This window comes from Emys orbicularis, chromosome 8 (genome assembly GCF_028017835.1).
Source record: "Emys orbicularis isolate rEmyOrb1 chromosome 8, rEmyOrb1.hap1, whole genome shotgun sequence".
NCBI lineage: Eukaryota > Metazoa > Chordata > Testudines > Emydidae > Emys > Emys orbicularis.
The window spans coordinates 54,093,134-54,115,063 of NC_088690.1; the positions used below are offsets into that span (position 1 = coordinate 54,093,134).

At 43.9% G+C, this 21,930-nt stretch overlaps 1 protein-coding gene across 1 annotated transcript; it reads left to right on the forward strand.

Moving 5' to 3' along the window:
* Positions 1-10,003: 10,003 nt before the first annotated feature.
* Positions 10,004-14,183, forward strand: PDC (phosducin). The gene is made up of 3 exons (XM_065410037.1): positions 10,004-10,064; positions 11,692-11,852; positions 13,656-14,183. Exons 1-3 carry the CDS (start codon positions 10,004-10,006, stop codon positions 14,181-14,183), a joined length of 750 nt encoding a protein of 249 aa, XP_065266109.1.
* The last annotated feature ends 7,747 nt before the right edge of the window (positions 14,184-21,930 follow it).

Here is a 21,930-nt window from a genome sequence, read left to right on the forward strand (position 1 = left end):
GGCTGGGGGTTCAGGTGCAGGGTGGTGCTTACCTGGGGGGGGCTCCCCAGAAGGGCAAAAGGCCCTCAGCTCCTAGCTCCGCTCACAGGCACCGCCCCCACAATTCCCATTGGCCATGGTTCCCAGCCAATGGGAGCTGCAGAACCAGGGCTTGGGGCTGCGTGGAGGCAGGACATGCTTCCCAGGAGCCGGGTAGGGAGCCTGCCCCAGTCCCACCAACCACCCCTCCAAGTACCAGCGGTGCCTCCCCCCCAGGCCACAACTCTCCTCCCCGGCTCCTGCTGCGCCCCCCCCGACCATGCCCCCCAGCTTCCACAGAGCTCCCCAGGATGCCCTCCCAAGCTTCCCCGCCCCCCAAGTTTTAGTCAGGGGTATATAGTAAAAGTCATGGACTGGTCACGGGCCATGACTTTTTGTTTACTGCCCGTGACCTGTCCATGACTTTTACTAAAAATACCCTTGAATAAAATGTAGCCTTAATGATAACCCATTTAGTCCATTAACTGGGACTGTCAGTTACTGCAGTCTTTGCTACAGTGCTGCTGATAATTTAAATAGAATATTGAAAGCTACTATGTTTACTTCAATAATTAGTATAAAAAAATGCGGTTAGGGCAGTGGTATGCAAACATTTCCAGTCACACACACCTCTGACCGTTAATAGAGTCTGTCCACACCCTCCCTCCATTACTGCCCAGTCATGGCTTCCTCAGCAGCAGAGCTTGGGCTGAAGAAAAAGCTGGGGGTGGAGCTGGGGCTAGAAACAGAGCAGGGCTGGGGCCAAAAGGGAATGAGGGAAGAGCTGGGCTGGGGGCAGAGTGTAGCTGGGGGTGGAGTGAGGTTGGGGGTAGAGTGGGACTGGGGGTGGATCTGGCCTGGAGGCAGAGCAGGGCTTGGAAGCAGAGCAGAACTGGGTCCTGAACGGGGTGGGGGTACAGCTGGTCTGAGGGCAGAGCAGGACTGGAAGCCTGGTGCTCCCTCACCACCTCCCATGGGGGCTCACCCAGGCCTGGAGGCAGAGCAGGACCAAGGGCTGAATTGGGTTCAGGGAACAGTGAGACTGGGATGGAGCTGGGCTGGGGGCGGAGTGGGGCTGGAAGCATGGCCCTCCCTCTCTCCCTCCCTCCATGGGGACTGGCCCAGGTCCCACCATGCACCCCACCCCAAATGTTCCGCTGTGCCCCCCTATGGGGTCCCACCTACAGTTTGGGGACCATAGCGTTAGGATGTTCATCCTAGGACTTATATTGCCATTGAATAAACAGACAGTGCTACTGTAAAAGCTTCAGTGTTTATGTTAATATAGGTCCCTTTTCCATGCTGAGTAATAAATAAGCAGTTCCAGTGAAACTACTTGCATTGTAAAGTTGTTTGCAGTGGTGTTTTAGCTGTGCTGGTCCCAGACTATTAGAGAGACTAAGTGGGTGAGGTAATATCTTATAGTGGACCAGTGAAGAGCTCTGTGCAACTCAAAAGCTTGTCTCTTTAACCAACAGATGTTGGTCCAATAAAAGATATTACCTCACATCCCTTGTCTCTGCATGGTAAAGTACAATTCAATGAGTAAGGGTGACAAAATCAGGCCCTTAACTAGTAAAAATAGGCTTTTCAATATTTACATTACATCTCTTCAGTTATGTGTGCATACTGGCCTTGCAGTGTCTGAAAGCGTTTGTCTTAATTCCTGTATAAACTTTATTTACAAAGATGATTTGAAACGATCATTTCACTTTCCTGGAATGTAGTTCCTGCTGTCTATTTTAGGTGCTCCATTACGATAGTATCTGAGTACCTCACAGTCTTTAATGTATTTATCCTCACAACACCCTTGTGAAGTAGGAATATACTGTTTTATATTTTCCCTATTTTACAGAGGGAGAAATGAGGCCCAGAGAGGCTGTGACAAAGTGGGGGATTTTCTTGTTTTCGGTGGGGTTTCAATGGTTTGCATGCGGAGGGGGTGGGACTCAGTTTCCCTGGGTGTTACTGGTTTAACGAGGTGAGGAGAGAGGGAGTTTGTTGTTACAGAGGACCGGAGAGGGAACGTGGGACCCCAGCCAATGGCCTGGAGGATGGATACCCCAGCGACCAGTGACCTGAGACCTCGACCCGGAGACCCAGCTCAGGAGTCGCAGCCGGTTCTGGCCAGTGGGAGGACAATGGCCTGCAGAGTGAGGAGTGACCTAACCAGCCAGTTCCAGCCAGAGGACAGAAGCAAGGAGAGGGGGCCCCAGTTTACGGCCCTGTTTACCTGGAGAGAAGACAATGGACAGAGGCGGGGCTTGGGGCCGGGGATCTCAGATGCCCGGCTGGGAAGCAGGGGGGCTCTGGGCTGGAGACGGGGAGCAGGGAGAGCCCACCTGGATGCAGAGAGACTGGGATGTGCTGGGCTGAGGGAGGCCAGGCCTGAGGCCCTGAGAGTTTCCTGTGCTGTGTTCAACTCTCAATAAATCCTCCTGTTTTATGCTGGCTGAAAGTCACTCTGGTCTAGAGAACAGGGTTGCATCAACCCCTTCGGGGGTGGAGGCCCCGGGGGTCTAGAGCGAGTGGACTCCCTGAGGGGGCCCACGGCAGAGACAGATGTGCTAAAGCTCAGAGAGGTGCGGCTCCAGGAGGTGGAGGGGCATGACCCCGAGAGAGAGTGGACCCCCGAGAAGGGCTGTCTCACTGAAAGGGGCACCCCCCATGGACCGCACAAGGCCAAGAGTGGGCACGATCTGTGAGTCCGTGACAGAGGCTCAGTGACTTGCCCAAAGTCACACAGGAAGGATGTGATGACAAAAAGGAATTGAACCCAGATCTCCCAGGCTAGCGCCCTAACCATTGGACACCTACCTGTGTATCAGGACACCTACCTACAATGGGCCAGTCACCTTCTATTACCACCACGTTCTAATCCCATCAAAGAAGTTTCTAACATTACTAAACATAACTAACATTACATAACATAACTAAAGCAAATCTTCTGCTACATATTTAAACACCCAATTACTCTGCAACATTGATGGGCCATAAGAATAGGTAAATTGCTGTAGAAATATATTCTGATACACAGTTGAAATATAAAGTTAACATTTGGTCCTCTGTATTTTAAAGGCAGAGAGATTATTAGATTTGATGATGTCAAAAAAGGGACAAAGGAATATATATTAATCTAACAAGTACTTAAAATAATGTTTAAATTTCTATTAAGCATCTTTGCACTAATTTACAAATCAGCATTCTTTCAAAGAATATATGGCAGGAATTGAATCATGCTTTATGTACAAGATTTAATATTATTGAAATATAAATCTATACCTATTATGAAAGTCACCAAAGAGACCACCAGAGAGACAGGCAGGTCAGAAAAGAAATTTCTTAGTTAAAATTTATTTAAAGATAAAATCAGGTATATAAAGAAAATAAACATCATTAAGTACTACTGATATTCAGGAAGCAGTGATGTATCAGGAACATTAGAATCTAGTTATCTACTTTCAGAAGATTAATAATAATAATAATAATAATTAATAAAAAACAATTTTAGTCCCTCTTTGGCTGAGCAGCAGCTTAAATTCAAGAACTCACAGGTCAGTCTCCAATTTGGAGCAGAAATCAGTGACATAAAGTCAGGTATTTTCTTAGTGAAATTTGTTTATTTACAAGATGTACACAAGTCCCATTTCCCTGAACAGTGGTAGGAATAAACTGTATGCAGACAGCACATTTTTAAGGAATCCCAGGCAAAGAACCATTGCTTTCTGTCAAGAAGCTGCTATCCTCTCTCCAGGGCTCTCAGGCTCAAAGCCGAACAAAAACTGATTCCTTCCAGGAACTAAAACAACAACTCTATCTTCTGAATGCTTAACACACAACTATGTTCCAGTCCTGGAGTCTGAAACCTGGGAAACCCTGTAACTCCACATTGTCTCTCCAGACTGCATGGTCTTACTGTGTATGTTTAGACTGCAGCTGGGAACATGTCAGAAATGACAGAAAAAGCTTTGGTAGCATGGCCACTGATGGAAGCCTCACCCCATCCCCTCAAAAAACCTACGTTTTGCAAAAATCAAAAAAGTAGTTTTGCATTTTTAACGTACCATTGTGCCTGCAATGTTTTTGCTGCAATTAACTAAGCTGTGTCCAGGGATCTTCTGTTGTTTGAAGCATCCTTCTTGCAATATAGTGAAGTTCCATTTGTAAAAGTATCATTTTCTGTCCGTGAAATTCCACGAGGATTTTTTTTGTGCTACTTCAGTGAGCTATTTGAGACAATAACCCTCTGTGTCTTGTCCTGGTTCCAGGCCACTCAATCTCTACTGGCTCCAGGACCTCCACAGCTTGCCCACACTGCAGCAAAAGGTTGGGCCAACATACGTTCACGGACTGTTCCAAAAGGAAGCATTTCCATGATGAACTTATGATTGACCTTCTGGAGAGGGCCAACAAGCAGGTCCAGTCCCAAAGACAGAAGGATTTGGGGCTAGAGGAAAGGCATGCAGCAAGGCAAGAGGAAAGGCTTAGGCTGGCTGCACAGCTTGAGGACAGGGTTTCAGCATAGGAGCAGGCACTTCCTTCATAGTTCCTGGAACAGGAAGGGTACCTAAGGGAGGAGGACAGAGCTCAGCAGAAAGAGCTGTTTGAGAGGCTCATATCACTAATGACTGCAAGAATAGCAGCTCCTGTTGCATCACCCACATCACGGACTGATTCCCCTGCACGCTACCTTGTGCTGCAGTCCAGAAGCAACTTGGACGTCTCCATGGCTGGGTGGCGCATGCGAGTGGGCCCCATGAGTTGCTGGACAGGGCAACTTTGCCCCTGCAGCCCTCCCTATTGACTCCCTCCCCTGTGGATGCCTCCACCTTCGCCCCACAGCAACATGTGCCTGGCAAATGGGGGAAAGAAGGGAAAGGAGAACTGGTGGCCAGGGGCCATGCTGTGGTAGGGAGTTCTGTCTTGTAACTGGTTTCACTTGTTGCTGCACTTTATTTTGTTGTGGGTTTTTTTCCCCTGTAAGTTTGTGTTGTCACTGGTGTGTTAGTGTGGTAATGGCAGCTGGCCTGCCTGGCAATGGGTGAATGTTGTACTTTTCTAATACATATTTATAAACAAAGGGGTTTTTATTTCCTCTAGAAAGCTTATTTCTATCACTGCTTCACATCATATAGTGTGTGTTCAAAATACACATGATCAGGGACCATTGGGAATTAGTATTCACAGACTATTGCTCAATACCGTTTATCTATTGCAATCCATACTTCAATCACTTCCTTACATCAATCCATACTGTGAATAACCCCTTTCCCCCTATTTCATAAGTGATCATATCATTCAAAAGTACACGGCATGGCACATAAATTATGCACCCCATCCCCCCCACACAATCAATGACTCCCATACCACCCTCACTCCCAAGAACATTCATATAGGTACTATTCCCCCTCTTCCATTGGACCATGCAGGTCCATAATGTGGAAGAACAAAGCATGCCTGACTTCTGTTGCCCGGGCACATCCAGCCCCAGCTGTGGTAGCTGCACTTTCTGGTTGAGTGTACAGATTCAGCAGCCCCTCACTGTCATGGGCCCATTCAGGGAGAAATGGCTCAACTCTGGCTTCACAAAGATTGTGAAGAGCACAGCAAGCCATAGTAATACAGACAGCATCAATGACACCAGCATGCAAACGGGTCTGTAAACATCTCAAATGGGACTTTGAGCTGCCAAAAGCACATTCAACAACCATTCTGCACCTGCTGAGAGTGTAATTAAACTGTGTAATTTTGCCAGGGTCTCTGAAATCAGGATATGGTTTCATAAGCCAAGGCACAAGGAGATATGCAGGGTCCCCCAGAATAACAGTGTGGGCAGTCTTTTGGTGGGAATAGTGTCCCAGCCTGTCCACGAATGTAGACTCCTGATTGGTAGAAAACTCCGGCATCATGAACTTCTCCAGTGCAACCCATGCTGATGTTCATAAATTGCCCTCTGTGGTCCACAAGGGCCTGCATAACAGTGAAGTAGGATCCTTTGCGGTTATGTGCTCCTGGAGGAGAGCAAACTATGGGCACATGAGTCTCATCATTGGCCCTAGCGCAGTTTGGAAACACCATTCTCTCAAAGCCAGTAATTACTTCAGGAATATCTTTTATGCCCACCACATTGGGGTAAACCACATGCCTCATCACCTCAGAAACCTCTGCCACCACTTCACCCACAGTTGACTTTCCAACACTAAACTGGTTTGCAATGGACCTGTAGCAGTCTGGGGTAGCCAGCTTCCAAACAGCTATGCCAACCCGCTTCTAGATCAGCAGGGGTAGCTGCATGCATGTTTCTTTATGCTGCTCACAAAGCTCCAGATATGTAGCTTTCTTCATGCTAAAGTTCTGGACCCACTGCTGGTCATCCCAGGTCTGCATGACAATGTGATCCCACCAGCCTATGGCCTTGCTTCAGAAGCACTGGTCTACATAGAGGGCATCAGAGGCTGTATCATGTGTACTGAGAAGCATCAGCCAGTTCAAGTCTGCCATGCTTGGGTACTCTTATTCATCTGCTTCCTCCTCCTCCAGTTCCATCATAAGCTATGTCAGGTGTCTTTGGTGGTTCAGAAAATGCCAATGAAATGTCCATCAGCACCTCATGGAAGCTCTGCCCATTTCCTGACACAAGAGTGCAAGTGCAAGCCAGAGAAATTCTTCAAAAGGTGCCTCCTCCACATTGCTAGCTCTGGTAGCTTAAATTAAATTAATGGAGATATCCCATCTCCTAGAACTGGAAGGGATGTTGAAAGGTCATCGAGTCCAGCCCCCTGCCTTCACTAGCAGGACCAAGTACTGATTTTGCCCCAGATCCCTAAGTGGCCCCCTCAAGGATTGAACTCACAACCCTGGGTTTAGCAGGCCAATGCGCAAACCACTGAGCTATCCCTCCCCTCAGTGCTGGGAGTGCACTGACCAAAATGACTCCAGGCAGGCCATTCAAACTTCCTGTAATGTACAGGGTGGACAGTCAAGTTTTCCCACAGTGCATCATGGTCAAAGGGCTAGAGCTTCAGGTTGCCACTAGGGAATCTGGGATATGGTTGGTTTGACTCAGGTCTGAGTGCTGCAGTGTGGATAGCAGAGCTCGAGATTTGAGCCCGGGTTAGGAAATTCTTCATGTAAGGTTAACAATCAGTATAGATGTTCAAGCCCTGGGTTCTCTAACCCAGTGTCAGCTGACTCGAGTCCCACTAACCCTGGGGTTACATTGCAGTGTAGACATACCCTAAGTGGCCAGATTTTCAAAAGTGTCCACACCCAGCATTTCCCACGCCCTCCTGCAGAGTCCTTCTTATTGGAGCTGTAGAGTGCTCAGTACCTTAGAAAATCTAACCACCTCACTTAGGTGCCTAAATGTGAAATCTGCCCTTAACTAATTCATTCTCACAATACCTGGTTAAGATAGGCAAGTAAAGTTTTCCCACAATGCACCAAGGTCCCAAGCTCTCAGAGTGAGTCAGTAGCAGAGCCAGGATTACACCTCAGGAGTTCTTGGCCCCCCCATCCCAGGCTCAGCTCACTAGACTTCTGTGTTATGTTGTTCATTGTTTTACAACCAAATTATGTGAAAATACTCTTTGCAGTACTACAGTGATTCAGCCCAATAAAATATACTTTCTAAAAAACCCAGCATACTTTGATGCTGTTATGCAATGTTTCCACTCAAACTGCTTTACTCTTGTTGTGGTCAACTTTCTCAGATTCAAACCTGCAGCAGCCAGGAAATCCACTTAACTGTACTATTTGCTTACCATGTATATTTTTAGATGCATTTAGGGCCAAAAGCAATAGAAAAGCAAAATCTATATGAAAGGGATCCACATAAAAACCCTCATGTTTTTCTAATGGAGCCAAGGATGAAACCTTGGCTCCAGTAGTGTAGCTGCTGACATAGTCATTTGCAGTCTCTAATGCCAGTCCTGGGAGGGAGTTATAGATGCATTTCACTACTACCCCTTTATGGCCCAGTGGATCTACACAATAGTCATATATTCACTATTCTCTGTTCTACTGGAGGGCATTCAACAGGATGTGGAATTCACTTTCATAGGGTCCTGTGAACAGCTGACCACAGTATTTATGCTACTTTTGGACCTACATAGTTCACCACAGAATTTGGCAAATAAAGTGAGCAACTACAGTAGAAATATAGAAAAGGAATCAATTTCACAGTAGTTTGTATCTGCATAGCTATATCACATACTACAGGTAGTATTTTAGTAATATCATATACTGGTACTTCATTATCCACTCCCCTTCAACACAGAATCAGAATGTTGCCCAGGTACCAGTTTGGATTAATTATTTGCACCAAGAATTTTTGCCCTGAAGAATTTATCACCACGTTTGCTAATTACCTCCACTTGAAACTCACACATACAAGCAGCAGTGTATCCACCTTAGGAGGTATTACACTATGCTATTTATCATGAAAAGCACAGATTTGTTACAGAAACATTGGAGTTTGCAAAAATTAAGGTGCATTTCTTTACAAACACTATCTAAAATGAAAATCACTCAGTTCTTACTTACCATCAGCTTTTTAACTCTGGCATTAATTATCTGGTCAAAATTTAATAACATTTACTCGACAGTGACTTTGTAGCAAAAGCCAGATAAAAATATTCTCATAGGACACAAGTAGAGGGCAAAGTATCAAGTACCAAGTTATATCTGCAGAGAAAAAGTGGGAAGTAAGACTAAACAGAATGGCATCTTCATTTCTCTGAGTTTCTGACATTGGTCTTTTATGTGGAAAATGCTTGTAGAGTTTAAACTACAGTTTTTGAACAGAAGGGTGCAATGTATGACGTTTCTACTAGAGGGAAGATGAAAAGGTTCACCTCAAGCACATAGTAGCGATTAGGTTGAATAATATGCCTTGTCAGCATTGGGTACATAAACAGATGAATTAGTAATTGGTACCTTTATCACTATTCCTATGTCAAAGTGCTAGTAGGTTCTCAGTGTTCACAAAAGTCACAACATTCTGTTAAAAAAAAAAAAGTATTGCCTTTTTGGAAAAAAAGAATACTGCCCAAATCAGCTCATTTTGCAACCCCCATGCCCCAGTCTGATCCAGTTGCCTTGTACCACTCGGGAAGTGCAAATTAGCGTAAAATCAGCCTGTCTGAGAATTCTCCAGGGAAAGGAGAATCCTTGCATGGTATAGAGTCATCACAGTGCTTCTACACACACACACACACACACACACAAAACCAAGTTCAGGGGACATTGCTAGGTTACCTCACTGATTCCCAGCTGACCATAGGGCCCCTGAAGCTGCTTTAATTTACAGCAGGAACCAGCCAGGTCCCCTGACAGCTCCATGATTGATTGAGCATAAAAGTGGCTTAAAGCCACCTTTGCCTCATCTTTCCCAGCATGCAACAAGTGCAGCCCAGCCAGGTCAGAGGAGATATCAGTACAAACACAAGGTATTGAGGTTTGGCTCAGTCACCTCTAATAAACTCTGAAAGTGCAGGATGGAGAATGTATTTCATAGGAGCTATTTGGTGAATAATTCAGAATAAGAAATATGATTGTAGGAATCAGGATCCGTTACTGAATGGTTTTCAAACAAAAATGGGAGAAATTTGCAATGAGTATAATTCCAGCAAATTTTACTAGCTCTTTTCTTCACTAGATTACTCATATTTCCTGCTGACCTATAGGACACAATAAGATTTAGGAAAAGGAACACCCTCGTATTTTAAATTAGCCTTGGTTCAGACACCTTTAATAATGCAGACAGATATGTTGTCCTAATTGCTTTTTATGAGGTTAAGAGAACTATAATTAAATTAAGATTGCATAAGCTTTAATTACAGACTTGGAGATGCACTGATATCTAAAAGCAGCAGGAAATTATACACTGTACTATAACCAGCTGTAAAACGTACTGCTCATCTGTCATGTTACAGTATTCATTATTTGTGTTGACTTTGTCATTTTAGCCAACTAAGTAACAGTTATGGAAGAGCAAAAAAGTGCCAGTTCGGAACAAGATTTTGAAGGGCAGGCTACACATACAGGTAAAGAAACAAAATTAAGGGACATTTTAGCTCATTGTTAAAAATTAATCAGTGTGGAAGCCTGTAATTTTAATTTGCTGACTGGAATTCAGAATGCCTTACACAGGTATATTCAGGTATACTCAGGATCCAATGAAAACATTTTTATGACTAATTCACACCCCTCTTGACTGGACAGGTTACGCAGGGTTGAATTCAGAGCCGGCCTTATTGGTGCTTGAAGCAAATGGCTGCACGGGACACCAAAGCAGCAGTGGCATTGTTCAGTGCAAATTTGATGTAGGCTACTTTGCCTCAGTCATTAACAATCTCCTTTATTCCTTTGTACTGAAAACAGCTGTAACCCACTAGCACTGGGCTATAAGTTTTCAGTCACAAAGGCCGAAATCTGGGAATCTTGCTTCCTATAGGTCTTTGCCAGAGACATTAATGCCTCCTAGTCTGACAAGCAAAAGTGTAAAGTGAAATCTTAAAGCTCTCATTTTGTTTGGAGGAGAAGTCATTGCTAAAAATTAATCCACAAATGGTTTTGTCATAGCATAATATAGCCATTAAAAACTTTAAACCATCTTTGGTTGGATCCATTCTTCTTTTCTTTTTCCAGTGTCTACTGGCTATTGTTTATGTGAGTGCTGTCACTATATTCAGTGATGTACAGAACAGACAGGCAGCATGCTCCCTACCCAGGGAGCATGGAAGCATATGTTCTAAACAGCTCATTTTTCTCTCTGTGCCCCAGATGTTCCTGTGCCCTTTCCTTCAGCCCTACCCCATGCAACCCCTCTTCCTTCAATTACTTCCCAAATCAGCACTGTTGACCTGGGCCGAGATTTCAAAAAAGGACCCTAAAGTTAGAAGCCTAATAGGGATTTAGTAACCTAAATAAGTAACCTGAATGTCAAATGTGCTGAGCATTCAAGATCATCCATTGATATATTAGGAGTTTCTGGGTGCCCAGCACTTTTGAAATTTAGGGCATTTATTTAGACTCCTAATTTTTGGTTCCTGTTTTTGGAAATGTTTAGCCTAGATCTTTTCCCCATCTTATTGGGTGGCACATTCTCTCTTTTTACGTGTGGCTCTTTAATATGATGATATTTAGAGCCTTTGTCCTCAAAGATTATGAAGTTAATTGTTTAATTCACAATTATAAAGCAACACACTCACCGAATGCAAAAAGACCCCACCAACTAGCAGTTTAGTAGCTCTGAAGGGAGAATGCTTGACATTTTTTAATTTTTGGTGCAAGTTCAAATTTCATTGACCAACCACCCGATATCACCACCCTGAAAATTTGACAAGTTTTCCTACAATATTTTTTTCAACTAACTATAGATGCAGTTTTTGGAACCATTTGACATTTTGAACCGGTAAAATTTTCAAAATATTTTTGCAAAATGTTTTACTGTTTAATCAACCAGCTCTAGAGACTAGGATTTGATTTTAGTTCTGTAATCAGAAACTTTTCAGCATTGACTGAGACATAGATATGGGCTATAAAGTCCGTGTTCTGACCTCTTGTTCTGCAGTGCGTATAAGGTCTTTAAATGTGCCCTGTGGTCAAAGACACTGTCTTTCTGAAACTAACAAACAAAACCAAATAATTATGGGTCTTTATCTCTCCTAGGGCCCAAAGGCGTGATCAATGACTGGAGAAAGTTTAAATTAGAAAGTGAAGACAGAGATTCCCTTCCTTTGAGCAAGAAAGAGATCCTCAGACAAATGTCTTCACCACACAGATCTCTCAGTAAAGATGATAAAGACACCAGAGAGAGATTCAGTCGTAAGGTAACAAGAGAAAACACAAGTGAATAAATGATTCTATATAAAACATGAAAACAAAAAAAAATGTGGTATAAGCACAGGAGGAGAAGCCAGAAACTACTGAATGTAATTGCCACCGATTCCCACTTCCTTTCTGTCCTTGTACAAATCACTTAACATCTCCATCTCAGTTTTCCTCGGCTGCAAATTGGGACAATACTGAACTACCTCAAAGTGACAATGTGAAGTCAATGTTTATAAAGTATGTTGAATGTGAGAAGGGCAGTGAGTGATACATGTTAGCATTAGTTGCTGAAATTTAGCTTGAGGCCTATTGAAAGCTACAAGGCACTTGGATTATTATAAATAAAATACAGAGAGATCATGAAGGGGTAGATTATGCTATTCTTGCTCACACTGAGTGGTATTTTGCTTTGCAAGAAGTCCCACTGAAGAAAATGAGACTACTCACAGAATAAAGAACTACTTAGTAGAAAGATGGAAGCATCTGACCCAAAACACACATGAAATAGAACACACCACTTGATCATGACAATCTGGCCAACTGTTGACCAGTGCTGAATCTTCTACCCTCAATAAAGGTTAATGAGAAGACTGTGGTGAGATAATTATCACAGTATCTAGCTGCCTCAGATCTCCTTTAATCTTGTCAATCTGGGTAAATTATTTCCTCCCGAAAACAGATAAAGACCAGGGGTGAAATTCTGACCCTATTGAAGTCACTGGCAAAACTCCAACTGACTTTAGTGGGGCCAGGATTTCACCCAATGTGTCCTTGCTGATATTGTTAGATATATCAGTTGCCTTCAATACCATTCACCTGTACCCAAGTAAAGAGAGATGGGGTTTCCATTAAATGTCTTATTTCCTCTGTCTCCAAGATTCCCCACAGGGCAGTTTTGCACAATTATTCTTCTGCCCAAGGGTTTTATGTGGGGTTCCACAGACAACATCTTGTTTCCCTCCTTGTTCAGTGAATACTGTGTGTGTGTGTGTGTGTGTGTGTGTGTGTGTGTGTGTGTGTGTGTGTGTGTGTGTGTGTGTGTGTGTGTATATATATAGGGTTACCATATTAAAACATTTAAAAAAGAGGACACTCCACGGGGCCCCTTCCCCGCCCCAACTCCGCCCCTTCCCCGGCCCCACCCCAATTCCACCCCCATTCCAACCCCTTCCCCAACGTCCCCGCCCCAAGTCCGCCCCCTCCCCTGAGCGCCCCGCATTCCCCCTCCTCCTCCCTCCCAGCCACGCGAAACAGCTGCCTGAGCGCTACCGGCTTCACAGTTTGCCAGGCAGCCCCCATACCTCTGGACCCTGCACCCCCGGTCCGGCACTTCCCCTCCTGGGCTCCGGCGGCGGCAGCTGCTCCCTGACTCCTCAGCTCTGTAAGAGCCGAGCTGCCCAAGCGCTACTGGCTTCACGGTTTGCCGGGCAGCCCCCATACCTCCGGACCCTGCGGCGGGCACTTCCCCTCCTGGGCTCCTGGGGCGCAGGGTCTGGAGGCATGGGGGCTGCCCAGCAAACCGTGAAGCCAGTAGCGCTTGGGCAGCTCGGCTCTTACAGAGCTGAGGAGTCAGGGAGCAGCAGCTGTCACCGGAGCCCACTCTAAGGTAAGTCAGGGATGCTGGCAAAGCTGGGAGTATTTTTCCTGGACACGTTTGGCTTTTTGGAAATTCCCCCTGGACTGGGGTTTGAGTACCAAAAAGCCGGACATGTCCAGGAAAAACCAGACGTATGGTAACCCTAATTATATATATTACACACACACACACATTCAGTAATATAATGCTCTCTTAATATTCACAGATGAGTATGCAGGAGTATGAGCTCATCCATGAGGAGCAAGAGGATGAAAGCTGCCTACGAAAATACCGCAAACGCTGCATGCAGGATATGCATCAGAGGCTGAGCTTTGGGCCCAGATATGGCTATCTTTATGAGCTGCAGAATGGAGAACAGTTCTTGGAAGTCATTGAGAAAGAGCGAAAAACCGTCATGGTCATTGTTCACATTTACGAAGATGGCATCAAGGGTTGTGAGGCGCTAAACAATAGCTTAACTTGCCTTGCTGCAGAATACTCCACAATGAGATTTTGTAAGATAAAGGCATCTAACACAGGTGCTGGAGACCGCTTTTCAACTGATGTGCTCCCAACCCTGCTTGTCTACAAGGGTGGGGAGCTTTTGAGCAATTTTATTAGTGTTACTGAACACTTCAGTGAGGAATTTTTTGCTGTGGATGTGGAATCTTTCCTACATGAGTATGGGCTGCTACCCGAAAAGGAGATTCCAGCACTTGGAAATGGCAATACAGATGATCAAGATATTGAATAATTAGAGAGGGATATAGCCCTTCATTATCTCCTATTTCTCCATATTATTCAGTTGGATCTCAGCAGAACCTATGATCGTTTAGAGAAGCCTGTGTGTACTCATTACTTTATATGTAAGAGATACATATATAAATATTTCTTAACTGTCAGTATGTGAACTTTATTTAAAGCACATCTAACAGCCCTATACATATTTGTTTCTATGGAATCTACAGTAATAACAAAATTAGGAGAAAATGCAGGTGATGATCTTTATAAAATTAGTAATAGGTTTTAAATTAGACACAGGTCTTAAAAGGTAAGTTAGGCCCTAATCCTGTACCCACTAAAACCAAAAGGTTAGCATCTAATTTCAGTCAGAACAGAATCAGGCCCTTCTAAACTCCTTCCTCAGTGTATGTTACTCCTGGGGGAATTCTGCACCAATGCCTATGTGCAGAATTTACGTCACTGCAGATTTGTTTGCTTCCCCACAGAAAAATGATTTTCTAACGGGGAAGTCACAAGTGCGGTCACATAACCCTCCCCCATAGTATGTTTCGGGTGCTGACAGAGAGGTAAATCACTGGGGGTCGGGACTGGGGAAGACCCAATTGGTGGCTCCTATCCTGTGCTGGGCTCAGCTGCTAGTCCCGGCTGGCATCCGGGCCTGGGTCAGGCCCACCACGATTTCTCCTCAGGCTGTAGGAAGCTCTGCAAATTCCATCCCCCGCCTGCGCTTCCTGCACCCATCACTCCTCAGCTGCAGGGAGCAGCTCCCCCATCCGCCCAACCCCTGTGCACCCAGACCCCCTCATACCCAGACCCTCCTGCAGAGCCTCTCCCTCCCCCCCCCCCGGACCCAGAACCCTTCCTGATGAGCCCCACTTCCCCTGTACCTGGACCACCTGCACCAGGATTCACACCCCTCTGAGCCCCAAGTAATTGCAACTGTATCCCCACCCCTCTCCCCCAGCATCTGGATTCCTCCACTGAGCCTCCCAGCCCCCTCTGCCAAGCTCTATCCTCCCCCCACCAAGACCCCCCCCCCTGAGCTCCAACCACTTTCACCTGGACCCCCCTGCAGCATCCCATTACCGTTGCACCCAGAATCCCAACAAGCCCCTGTGCAGCCAGATCCGCCTCCACACGCAGATCCCCCAGTGAGCCGCCCACACCGATTGCCCCACACAGAACCCTCTCAACACACACCTGGATCCCCCCACATTAAGCCCCTTCACCCTTGGACTCTGCAGGGCTGAGCCTGCCTGCATCTGGCACAGAGGGGCAGGCCCTGGGGTGTTTCTAGGGCAGGCCTGGTCCTTGCGCTGTATGAGGGTTGGGTGCAGCCTCACCGCTGAGTCCACGTTCCAGGGGGAGCTGCAGAGTGATCTCCCACCTCCGTGCAGCCAGTGATCTGTGCTTCCCAATGCCATGCTGGAACCTCCACATTTGTTTAACAAATAACATTGGCAGAATTTTTAATTTTTTGGCACAGAATGCCCTCAGGAGTAGTATGTGGGGGGAAAAAACCACCCTACACATCTACAGCAAAGAAGGGACTATACGAAGATTATCACCTGACAGAAGTCACTTGCAAAACTCCCATTGATTTCAGTGGGGCCAGAATTTCACCCAATAATGTTAAAGATAAATCAGTATCTGGGCTGTGAATGTTCACAAGTTACATACATAAGAAATATAGGTCACACTATTAAATATTTGGTTTTGTATTTAACTTTTAATAATTGTGAAAATATGGATTAGTTCATTGCTAAAACAAGATCTCCTCTTGAGAAAATAATATCACAGATACTTTAACCTCTTTGTTAATGCAACCTTTATCAGCTACTTTCCAGTATGGTGGTGTACCATGTTCTGACCATTGATGTTGCTTATTTAAAACATTTGTGATTCCTGAGCAATTATATTTTGTGTTTATGTAATTAATATGAATAAAGCTTAACAAAGAACCAAAACTTCAATAAAAAATGTGAAAATCATTCATAGAATGTACCTTAATGACTCTTATGAGGAAGTACCAAAAAGGTTTCCAACTCATTAGAAAAAAAAAAAAAAAAAGAGTTGACCAAACTCAAATTTTGAAACATATTAAAAAGCGACATGTGGGGAATAAAGAGGCTGTTTGGAGTAAAGGAATGCAAGGGCAATGCACTGAAAGATTTGTTCTCTCTTTCACTGAGAAAACTTCCTTAAGTTTTATAGTTAAAACCACTTAAGAACATCAATTATGGTACAAAATACAACGAAACACAAGTTGCTCATTTGTCACATTTTGATATCACTCATTGGCATGGTGCATAGTAATAGGTTTTAAAGGCCGAGTGGTTTGATAGTTACTGACAGCTCCTCAGGTTATTAAGACGTACATATTTACCAACCTAGTTTATGTTTCAAGTTCTTCTCTAGGTTTCACCAGTTTAACTTTGTTATTTCAGTAGTTACCCATGTAGTTTAGCACAAAATTCAGCCAACAGCTATAAAATATACAATAATTTGAAGCCACTATATTTAAAGCAAAACTGCCAAACCAACGAAGCTTAGTATGTGACAGGCAAGGAAAATAAATACAAAATTTATATAGGAGTGTGGACCAAGGTTTTCAAACCTGCAGTGCCTAAACTTACACATCTCAGTACAAGAATTGGCCAAGTTTTCGTAAGTGTGGAACACCCAGCAGTTCCAACTGAGGTCTTAATACTAGATTTTTCTTTCCAGATATGTCAGTGGAGACAAGCAAATGAATATGTAGGTCTGAAAATCTTCCTTATAATTCAAGTGAGAGGGGGACATCAGATTTCAACTGGATCCTTCAGAAATACTATATGCTTCATAGTGAAAGGTTAGATCTTGAAAGGGTGTAGACGTGAGAGAGAGATAGGGAACCACTAATAAATAGTCCCTATTGTTTTTGTTTATTCTCAGTCCTGACTTCTTCATCTTTTTAAAAATGCTCGTTTCCCTATTTTCTTAGGCTACTACAGTTAGTGAGGCAAGTGTACTGTTAATGCTAAAAAGCTAAGCAATCTCCCTTCCCTTGTCCCCACAGTTCTCACATCACATTCCACCTTTCTGTAGTGAGAGTTGCAGGTAGCCCACAGAGGGAGGCAGGCAAGGTCCTGTTTCTTACCTCATCCACTGTTTCCTAAGGGCAGGATGTTTGCTGGGCTCAGTGCTTGTGGAGATGTTAAATGAATTTGCAATGTTCTTTGGACAGGTTTTTATTAATTTACTTCCATTCACTTGTCAAGGAGCAAAGTATTAGGTCTTCCCTGCCCATTTCTCATAAAGAAAGAAAAAAACTTCAAGGTTAGTGTAGAAGGGCTCGTCCCTCCGCGGGGCTGTGGGGTATCCCACCACCTCGCAATAGTTCGCTATGGGCCCAAGCCCTGGGTCAGGGCGGGGCAGCAAACAAACAGGAGCTCATGGTTCTGAGCGTCTGGTGTGAGGGGGAGACTGCCACCCGTGAGGGGAGTGGCAGGGGGGACGCAGGCCCACCCACTCCACTGCGTCCCAGCCCGGGGCCCTAGCAGCGGCAGAAGACTCGCTGCTGTGTCAGTAGGGATCCTGACCGCAACACACTGACATTGGTTCTGGCAGTGCTGCAGCCAGACCAGGGTCGGCTGCCCCCGGGCTACTTCCGGACTCCCCCTTGTAAGGTACCTGGGTTAGGGCGGTGTCCTCGGAGGTTTCCAGCACCATTGGTTCCTCCGGGTAGCTGGCAAGGGGTAAGCTCGGCTGCTCCTTGGGGTAGCTGGCAAGGGGTAGGCTTGGCTGCTCCTCTGGGTACCTGGACAGGGGTAGGCTTGGCTGGCCCGGCCAATCCTCGGGTCGGCCACAGCCTGCCGGCGTCTCCCAACCCGGAGCTAGGCCACAGGCATCTGGCCTCCCCGGCGGCTGTCTTTCAAGTGAGCTCTGCAGGTGGGCTTTTATACTTTCTGTCCTGCGCTGTGACCTCTGGGGGGCGGGCGCAGGATCCACTGGCTCCGCCCACGTTGGTGCTAGGGGAGGCTCGTCCCTCCGCAGGGCTGTGGGGTATCCCACCGCCTCGCTACAGTTAGCCTTGCATTATACCTGGTGTTTCACCTTAGACTATTTCAATACCTCAGTGTCCACTCCCAAATCTTAAACATATGAGTTAGGCTTTGCTAAATCCATTATGCACACTTTTATTAAAATAATTCTTCATCTGACAACACCAAGCACATTGTCAGCACGCTCTGCATAAAATAAAACAGATCTAGGTGATTTATTAAATAAGAAATAAACATGGGGATAAAACATGGTCCACTTCCAAGCATCCATGGAATAGCAAATATGGCTAAACTCCAATTTACGTTACAAGTGGTGGCTGGCAGTCAGATTGCAGAGCCACTATCGGAATGTTGCATAATAACGTGAGTTCTTGGCTCAATAAAATACTCCTCTGCTGAATGACACTGTGATATCCGCAAATGCCATATTCTAAGGCTTTCTACTTCCCCCACCTCACTTTTAATGGCTGGATTCTGAAAATAAATGAGCAGAGAATAACTCTCTCTTAGACTTTTCCCCACTAAAGATAAACATTAGTATGTGTGGGTGCACGTATGAAGGCTCATTAGAAATTTTGAACTTAATAACATTCACTTTTATAAAGAGAGAGGAGGTGCTTCATTTTTTTCAGAAACAATCCTTTGACCTCATACTTCACCAGTTTCAGATATGGATTTTTTTTTCAAAATGGAGCACTTCTTTTATTATTTCTTATTTGAAATATTACTTTCAAAAGGCAATCACAATGCAGAATATGCTGCACTGGCCATGTTAATTTGAGGCAGATCTGGAGTACAAGAAATCCCAAAGAACAAAAAACGTAGATACAGAAACAGCCACCTATCCCTGCCACTGCATGATTATTCCCTAGAGTAGATCATCTATTGCTTCATTATTTTCAGAACTATCCTTCAATAATGCAATTTCACTAGACAACTTCCATAAAATCCTAAATCACAATACTGATCATATCTCTCAACCTATGGTACCAAGGAGAAGGTTATTGATACAGGAAACTCTTCATATGACTGAATTAATTGAATCCTTCACCTTATTCTTTAATCCTTCACAATTCCGTATAAATACTAAGAGAGGATTTACACACAAATCTGTGTGGGATAAAGGTAACAATTTGAGGGGGAAGTAATAGAGAGTTGCGATTTAGTTTTTTTAGGCGCAGGAGAGGCGTGAACTTCAAAGTCTATAAAGAATTTATTTAAATGCCTTGACTAGATTTCGCTAGGTCAGTCAGGGACATGAAGAGATGTGATCCCAGACTGGCTGGCACTGCTACGTTGAAGGCCGTAGGGCAGATGCAGTTATATCAGCAAAACTGCACTTTTACTGGTGTCGTTTGTTTTGCTCATGGGTGGAGGGGGGGGGGGGGGAAAGAGTGGCAGGACTCAAAGAAACACTTTGCTTGTACACTATACTAATTTTCTTATACTGGTAAAGTGCTCCTAGTGTAGATGTGCCCTAATAAAAAAGTATGGTGACATTAAATAGAGTTAAGGAGAGACTGTTGATCTGAGTAGACAAACAGGAGCCATGAACTCACAAATTCTAATCCCAACTCCAATAGTGACTCCTTGTGGGGTGTCAGGCTCAATTTCTCCACATTTAAAAATGAGGGTAGAGTTACTTGTATGCTTCAGACAGATGTTTGTGAGGAGCACTTATTACATCACTCACTAAAGCTTTGTTTGGCATTCTACATGAAATAACAGTTTACCAGTCACAGAGTTCACTATCTATGTAGGCAAAATACTAACAAACGTGGATGAGAACAACATACAAAGCATGCAAATGGGCAGTTATGACAGGTATGGAGCAGATTTGTTTATACATACACACAGTAAAAACAACAGTAATAAAATATTAGAATTAGGCAATGTGAGAATAAGTATTCTGAAAAGTTCAGATCTCTTTATTTAAAATGCTATATTTTGACCAAGTCATCACAATACCAGCCAGTCAACAATTAACATATTTCACAGATTACTATTTTAAAAGAATTAACCTTTGCAGTATGACTTATCCCAAAAATACACACACCCAGCTCTTTATTAACAAACTTGGGCTCTGGCTGACCAAGAGATTTATTTTTGGCAAGTGAGAAATCAAATGCCAAAGTCAAGGAGCCCCTACAGGAGAATGCCCTGGCGGCCACTCTTTCCCTTTCTTGAGTGCCTCCACTATGTTCTCTTTTCTCCCCTCGGTCTCTCAGTTGAGATGGACTTTGGTACCAAAGTTCAAGGTCCACCTTCTTTTAGCAGCCAGAAGTGGGGAAGGAATAAAGTACCTACTCATAACTAGGACGACAGACTGACTTCTTCCTACCATTCTCTCAGGAGACAGGAGCAGACTGTGTGAGGAGCAGTTTTTAAAATTAAAAGGCTTGAGATGGGATGGGGAATTCATCTCCACCTCTGGATATTGCTGAACCATTCCTGCCATTATTGATTTGTCCCTGGCTCATTAAGAAGATACTTTGTGTTCATTCTATTTTGCCTGTGGAATCCATCAGATTTATGTCAAATAGCACATATTTGCAAAATAAATTTGCTGCAGGAGGGCGTCCCTGCACTCTGCTATAGGGGCCTTGTTTCCTTCTTCGCCCTTCAAGTTGCTCCATTCAAACAATGCAGCGAGAAGGAAAGAGAGGACATCAGAGATGCCACCATTGCCTAATACAGGCCTCAACCATGCTCCAAGTCTGAAATTTAGCCTTTGGCCAACAATTAAAAAGATTCCTATAATGTTCAAATTTGGTGTGTTACTAATGCTTAATGAAAACAATGCTTTTTATAGCTTCAATTTGCTCTAAGAGTCAGTCTAAGCTTTTCTTGATCCTTAGCAAGTCAGCAGTAATTGTACAAATCTGTACATCAAATTTTTCTTTTACTGGGTTTACTGTTTCCAGAATACAAAAATCAGACAAAGAGGCTATGAATTTTAACATTATTTCATCTGCAAGTTACCTTTTATTCAAAGTTTTCTGATATTTTATGCTTGATTATGCTGTAAGCTCAAAGCTTTCCGATTTTTTCCTGCAATTCCAGTACCTTTGCATCTAAACTCATTAAGCTGCAGTTACATAGGTTAAATACTGTTTAAGCTGGTACATATCTGTTTATATAGTAATTCGGAACTATATGAATGCCAACAACTTTTGTATAAAAGTGACATTTGTTAACCTTGTTTCAAACATTTTTCCTTGGGGGAAAGCAATAATATACTTTAAAGACAGCATAGACTTACCTCTCTCATTCATATCCCAAACATTTTAATTATTTATCAGCCTCTAAAAATTTATAAAATTATTCATGTCTGTCTGCATATTTGGGATTTGAATATCTGGGGAATTATCTGATATATCTTTCTTCAGGGAAAGACGGGAATTGAGTCAATCAGGATTGGATGGATAAGTCAGATCATGATGAAAAAGGAAGCATATATAAATTCACCATACATCTTAGAGGTTTAATTATTTCATTATTTCGGTTTATGATACTTGAGCTAAAATATTTATATAGTGTGTGTGAGCCTAAAATGGGATTTTGGGGCTGCTACAAACTATTTGCATATTTACTACATCCGTTAACCAACCTGACACACATGCTTTAACAAAAAGAATATATGGAGTGAAATTCTGGTGCCACTGAAATCAGGATTTCAATCCTTGTCTCTTTTTTTTTTTTTTTTTTAAATAC

Excerpts from the sequence above, each read along its gene's own strand:
- PDC (XM_065410037.1), top strand. The coding sequence starts at position 10,004 with ATGGAAGAGCAAAAAAGTGCCAGTTCGGAACAAGATTTTGAAGGGCAG. Across the intron at positions 10,065-11,691 it reads AGGGCAGGCTACACATACAG|GGCCCAAAGGCGTGATCAAT; the intron begins GTAAAGAAACAA and ends TATCTCTCCTAG. Across the intron at positions 11,853-13,655 it reads GAGAGAGATTCAGTCGTAAG|ATGAGTATGCAGGAGTATGA; the intron begins GTAACAAGAGAA and ends TAATATTCACAG.